Source organism: Orycteropus afer, unplaced genomic scaffold (genome assembly GCF_000298275.1).
Source record: "Orycteropus afer afer isolate SDZICR_OR568_19922 unplaced genomic scaffold, OryAfe1.0 scaffold00358, whole genome shotgun sequence".
NCBI classification, from domain to species: Eukaryota; Metazoa; Chordata; class Mammalia; order Tubulidentata; family Orycteropodidae; genus Orycteropus; species Orycteropus afer.
In genome coordinates this window covers 60821-67550 of record NW_006921945.1, presented here as the reverse complement: position 1 = coordinate 67550, position 6730 = coordinate 60821, and the positions used below count along the sequence as shown (strand labels likewise).

Genomic DNA, 6730 nt, shown 5'->3' with positions numbered 1-6730 from the left:
GACTCACCTACTTTGGTCATGTTGTCAGAAGGGACCATTCCCTGGAGAAGGAGATCATGCTTGGTAAAGTGGAGGGTCAATGAAAAAGGGCAAGGCCCTCAATGAGATGGATGGACACAGTGGCTGTGACTATGGCTCCAGTACAGCAAGGATCGTGAGGCTGGTGCAGGAGCGGGCAGTGTTTCAATCTGTCATAGGTAGTTCACTATGAGTTGGAGTTGACTCGATGGTACCTAACAACAACAACAGCAACAACAACAAACCTGTGGTTATAATCCCATTTGGGAATGGTTTTGTTAAGTTAATGAGGCAGTATTAGGGTAAGGTGTGTCTTGAATCAATCTCTTTTGAGATATAAGAGGAGCAGTTTAAGAAATCAGAGATGGGGGGAGATAGATGTCATGTGACACCAAGATCACTAAGGGACCAAGGAATAGGAACTAAAGAAACGGCAAGGACCTTCCCTTGAGTGGACAGTGGTTTCCCCTCCCTGGATGGCACCCTGAATTTGGATGCTGTTAACCAGAAAGGTTGCCACTTCAAACCTCCCAGCCACTCCGTGGCAGAAAGATGAGACAGTCTGCTTCCATAACGATTTACAGCCTTGGAAACTCAATGGGGAAGTTCTACTCTTTTCTAAAAGGTCAATATGAGTCAGAATCAACTTGATGGCAGTGAGTTTTGGGGTTGAAGGCATCCGCTGGTGGCATTTCTGTTGCAGCAGCACTGGATCGTTAAGACAGTAGGTGGTTAGTAATTTATATTGATTTGATTGAATGAATGACTAAAGAGCCTTCAAATTCTTTCCAAATATGATTTTTTAATTCGATGTGTACTTTCTTACTTAACAGTCATCTCAAGAAAACATTTATAACATCAGGCAAGGACCACTCTTGAACAGAAGCACGGTGTATGGTGGGATGTTTTATTTAGATACATTTGCTGGCAAGCAGAGGGAGAAGGTGAGGTTGAGTAGCAGAGGATGGGTCACAGAGTGGTACAGGGGGTCCTGAGAGGTGTCTAGTAGGTAGCGATGGTCTGCTTAATCCAGTTCACGTAGTTGCAGACCTTGGTGTAGACCCCAGGCTTGCCTTTCTGAGCACAGCCATAGCCCCAGGAGACAATGCCCTGAAGTTCTCCATTGCAGACCACAGGGCCACCAGAGTCACCCTGAGCAAGAAGGAAGAGATAGTTAGGACCCTCACCTGGGCCGAGATGGAAAAACGGCTCAGGAAAACCCTCCATTACCCTGGGGCTATCTTTTCAGGCTGCCATGAGTAGTGAAGCACCTTCTATTCTCCTGGAAATCTAACCCTCACTCGCCATCCTCTACCCTTTTCCCTCCTCTCCACTTCCAGCTCCGTCTCCTTCCTTAGGTGGAGGCCTGTAGGGCCAAGAAGGGTGTGGATGGGGAGATTTAATGTTGCCCAGCTATCCCTGCTCCTTCCACAAGGCTTCCCTTCCACAACACACTTCTGCGAAGTGCACCCCAATGTACCCTTGGCACACCATCTACTGTGTGTCATTAGGATTAATGGTTATCCTAACAAAATAGAAGACCTAGAATTCATCCCAGAGCTGTACCTCACCCCTATTTATAATCAATCCCCAGTGTTCCAGAAAAAGGGAAATAGGATGGGACGGAGTGAGAGTAAGCTGGGGGAAGAAGGAGGGGAGAGAAACGTACTTGGCAAGAGTCCTTGCCGCCCTGCAGGAAGCCCAGACAAATCATGTTGCTGGTAATCTGGCCTGGGTAGGCTTTGCTGCAGGCGCCATCAGTAAGGATGGGGGCCTCCAGGCACTGCAGGAGCTCCGGGTAGTTGTCTGTTGGGTGCAAGAGTTAAGACGGAAGGAGATTACCCACAAAAGTCCTGGAATTTCCTTCCCAGTATCTCCTCCCTTCTTCCTAACGCTCCCACTCTTTTTCTTAGATTGCTGACAGCTTCTAGTTTGGGAGTAAATGCTGTTCGGGAAGGTTCTAATCAGCAAGTTGTTTTCTCTCTGACAGGACCCTCAGTAAGCACAGACTTAAGCCTAGAGGCTTTATCTTTATCTTCAGGTCTGTACTGCAGGCAGTTTCAAATCACATAACCTCTGTTCTATTTATCTCTCCGGTTCCTATTTCTCTCAGCATCACTAATCACCCTTCACTTGCTGAATGCTTTGGCATCTATTATGGCTCACTTTTGCTGTGTTTCCTGCATGGTCCTAGCAAAAAATGTCTTCTTCATTTTGATTAATATATTCTAAGGCTCCATATTGTGTAGAGTGGCAGCTTGGGCTAACCGATTCTCAGTGTGCCTACCTCCTCTAGAACTCTCAGACTGGGCGTGTTAGTCCCAAGACCACTTACAGCCATTGCTGTCAGTGTTGCCCCAGCCAGAGATGAGGCACTGAGTGCCAGCAGCAGCACAGGATGTTGGCAGAGAGACTGTGGACACACGAGTGTTGACAGTGGCGGGGGAGTTCAGTTTAATCAGCATGATGTCATTATCAAGGTTGCCCGAGTTGTACTTGGGATGACGGATGACCTTGGCTGAGTTAATGAACTGCTCATCGCCCTCAAGGACATCAATGTTGTGTTCTCCCAGCCGCACCTGGATTTTGCTGGGTTAAAGGATTAAAAGTGTCCTGAATATCTAACTTGAGGTCTCCCTCACCCCCAAACACCCCAGTCATGAGCACAAGCACAGCCATCCAACCCTTGGAGCTTTCACTCACACAGGTGTCTGTAAACTCAAAGTCCATCTATCAGACACAGTGAAGTTAGACTCGACCCAAGGTTAATGTCACTGCAAGCAGACTCAAAGCCCTCCATCTTGTTAGAACAGACAGCTATAGGGATGGGGTACAATGACCCCCATTAAAGAGTAGGAGAGGGAAGGATGTTGGTGATCGACCTGTGCTTGCCTTTCTCCTCTGTTGGATTCTGATGATCGTAAAGAGTTGAGGCAAGAGTCAGAGATGGTACAGCATATTAAGGGGACAGAATGAGTCATGCTTATTTTTAACATTATTCTGGAACTTCCATGCCCTTCATTGCCTCCATGCACCAACTTCTCTTGGCTGACCTATCATGCCCAGGACTCCTCCACAATCCAAGCTCTTCTAGACATGCCTTCCCTCCACCCACTCCCATGTCTCATCATTTGGGAGGACATCAAGGGAACTCTGAGGCCCCTCTCCATTGAGAAGTCCCTCCGTAAACCACAGAATGGGTGAGGGAATGGGGAGGCTCTTAGAAGCTCGATGCTTCACTCCTCTGTAGAGCATTCTAATTTTGGCAGGACTTGGGGATGGACTGATCTTCAAACACAGGTCTATGGGTATTTGTACTTACGACTTATAGCAGTGAGCAGCGGACACTACCCACAGGTCATTGATGAGGGAGCCACCACAGAAGTGGTAGCCTGAGTTCAAGGACACCTGGTAGGGCACAGAATTCTTTTGGCAGGTGTAGCCCCCAACGATCTTGTCATCATCATCATCAGTGGGGAAAGCAGCTGATAGGGAGAAAGTTGGAAACTATCCATTAGACAGATCCTTAGAATTTCAACTCCACCATGAAGTTCTTGCAGATTAATCAGAAAAGAGCTGACAATGTTCTCTTGTCTCATATAATCAGGAAATGGTGGTTTTCCTGTAATTTGTTTCAAAACCTTATTATTCCATCTTTAACACTCACCCTACTTATACCATTCTGATGTAAGCATTTCATTTCCAATTTGTGTTTTAAATTTTGTAAAGAAGTTTTTTTTTTATGTGTACCATACACAAACACAAACATGTACGAAGATCAGAGACCCCTACACAATAAGTGCCCTTAACAGCATTATCTAAGGGTGAAGAGCCCTGGTCAGCAGCCATGCAAATAGGTCTTCAGTAAAACTTTGCACTATGATCCCAACCAAACCAAACTCACTGCCATGGAGTCAGTCCTGACTCAGAGCGACCCCTCCTTGGGTTTCCGAGGTGGTATCACTATGGAATTAGATTGCCCAATATTCTTTCTGAGGAGTGGCTGGTGGGTTTGAAGCACCAGCCTTCTGGTTAGTAGTCCAAGGCCTTAGGCACTACACCATGGGTGGTTGTTTTTGGTAGTTGATATATGAAGTCCCCATGCGATAAGGACAAGGAGATATAGAAGCTACCTGAGACTGGGAAAGGGAGTTTTGAACTTTTGTTCCCCAAATTTATCTTCCTGTTTGCAGCCTAAAATTTTCACAAAGTCATTTCAAGAAACATTATCAGTTCTCCCTCCCCAACTATTCCCCTTATTCCAATTATCTTCATGACATTTATCAATTAATTCAGCATTGCAAAGAGTGGCCCACTAACTTATCAAAATTTCCTGCAACTTCACAAGTCTGTGGTTATTTATATGAGCCCTACTGTTCAAGTATTTTAAGTTCATTTTAAGGAAGAAGTTTCAAGGGGACAGACGAACTGAAATCATACCTGCCCAAACTGGGAAAACTGAGAGTTCAGTTTTCTCTATCTCCTTTCATGATTGAAAAACATAGTCTCTTACACCAGAGAGACTTTGCTGGCAAAGGTGGTATAAGCACAAGCCCATATAAATAAAATATCTTTGCCTCATGAGGTCCCTAGGCTCTTGTCCTTTATGGAGAAGCTTGGACTCTGACACTAACAGACACTTCAAGGAACCCAAAATCAGTCTCAGCTATTGGTGCAAATGGCTAATCATTGACTACTAACTGAAGGGTTGGTGGTTCAAGTTTACCCAGAGGCATGTTGGAAGAAACGTCTGGTGATCGACTTCTGAAAACACCCTGGAGCCCAGTTCTGCTCTGCCACACATGGGTATGCCAGGAGGCACAGTTGATTTGATGGCAAATGCTTTTTTTTTTTTTTTCCCACTAACACCAAATACTTAGAAAAATCAAGACAGGCACTTCCCTAGTGTGGGCTGCCTTTCCTCATCTCTCCTCTTCACAGCCTGTGCCTGTCCTTGGAAGTTCAGAGCAAGTCTTATCTCTTCATGCTTCCACCCTCGTCCTGCTGCTCACTGTGACCTTCCTGAACTGCAGCACTTGGACGCTAACAAGTGAGCTTTAAATACCTGTAAGCTTAGGTATTGTACGCTGCTCTTACAACGTGCAGGACTACAGAGACTATGTTTGGTATTCATCGGTATCTCCTGCAACACAGCCATAAACACATGATAGACATCTGTGGTAGCCACCTACTGATTCACTAAAGGAGACTCACCAGCAGCTCCCAGGAGAGCAAGGAAGATGAAGGCCTTCATGGTTGTTCACTGGATCGGGACTATTGAGTAGAATGAAGTAACCTCCTCTATACCTATTTATACCTGCAGATTGATCATTAGCACCCACAACCATGGGTGCCAGAAACATGATTCCACTGGAAACTCACAGATCCAAATTTAGAACTCGAACCTGTGCCAAATGGAGAACAATTAAGCACCACGCATAATCATCAAGCCTTTCCCACTTTTCCAGAAGGTTATGGGAATGGAAGTAATGAGCCATCTGGTGGGAACTATTCCCTCACAAGAGGAAAGTAAGTTGGAGGAAGGCCACAGGACATAGCTCCAGGTGTCCTGATTCCCAGGCAAAATGCTTAGGACCTGGTTGCTCACAATTTCATAGCTATTGAGTGGAGAGTCCAGCATCCAAACTCTAGCACCTGACTTCAGAGTTCATGTCTCCACTGTGATACCACCATACACCATCAGGGAAATAATCTGAGCTCTGCCAGACTAAAGGCTGACTCCAAAGAGCATATGGGATTCCAGAAGATGCAAGGAGTGGGTTCCTCAAGCAGGATTTGTCAGCACTAATGGGATATGACAGCAGTGTCCAGAACGAGGGAACGGCACTGAGAACTAGTCTCTAGGTAGACACAGCACAGCCTTCTCTATGAGTCAGAGTCAAGCTGTAGCACACGAGCCCCTATGCAGCACATCTGAAATGCCATGCCAGTGGGCCATCTCTGCTTTAGCAGATTCCTTACATTTGAAATTATTCTACTGTGAAGATGAGTTTCTCTAAGGCAGAGCTTCTCAACATCAGTGTTGAATTTGGGACCAGGTAATTCTTGGTCGTAGGGAAAATGTCCTGTGCATTGTATGTAGGACATGTGGCTTCTAGATGCAGGCAGCACTCCTTTCCACCAAGTTGCAATGACCAAAAAAGTCTCCAGACATTGTCAAATGTCGCTTGGGAGGTAAAATCATCCCCAGTTGAGAACAACTATTCTAAGGAGCAGGATGAGCAAAAGAGCTGTACTTCTAAGACTACAACCATAAGAAAGTGTCTTGAGTTTTGGGAGAATATGAGCCCTTAATTGCTGACTGAATGACACCCTGTTCTGGTTCCCTAGTGCCACTCTGACAAGAATATACTACAAATGGGATGGCCTTAACAAACAGGAGTTTATTCTTACAATTTGGAGGTTTTAAGTCCAAGTTCAAAGTGCCAGGCTCTAGGGGCTGGGTGAAAGCCCCTCAACCATGTGCTTCAGCTTTGCCTCTTGCTCCTGGCCCACTGAAGCTAGAGGCATCTCTTCACTCAGGCAGCTACTGGCTGCTGAGGCTAACAAGTCCAAGGTGGACACATAAAATGGCACAGTCCTGATGTTACCAAACCACACGGCAGGCCATTAATTCAAGTCCATTGTAAGTCCCAAGGTCGGCAGAGCATGGCAGGCTGCTGAAATGACACGGCTACATGCAGGGTCCAAG

At 46.0% G+C, this 6730-nt stretch overlaps 1 protein-coding gene across 1 annotated transcript; it reads right to left on the bottom strand.

The window, feature by feature from the left end:
- Nucleotides 1-1020: 1020 nt before the first annotated feature.
- Nucleotides 1021-5272, bottom strand: LOC103207209 (cationic trypsin-3-like). Its single transcript, XM_007952773.1, has 5 exons — nt 5233-5272; nt 3341-3503; nt 2354-2607; nt 1688-1824; nt 1021-1170 (listed from the first exon to the last, which is right to left on the bottom strand). The coding sequence occupies exons 1-5, from the start codon at nt 5270-5272 to the stop codon at nt 1021-1023; spliced, it is 744 nt and encodes a 247-aa protein (XP_007950964.1).
- Nucleotides 5273-6730: the final 1458 nt, after the last annotated feature.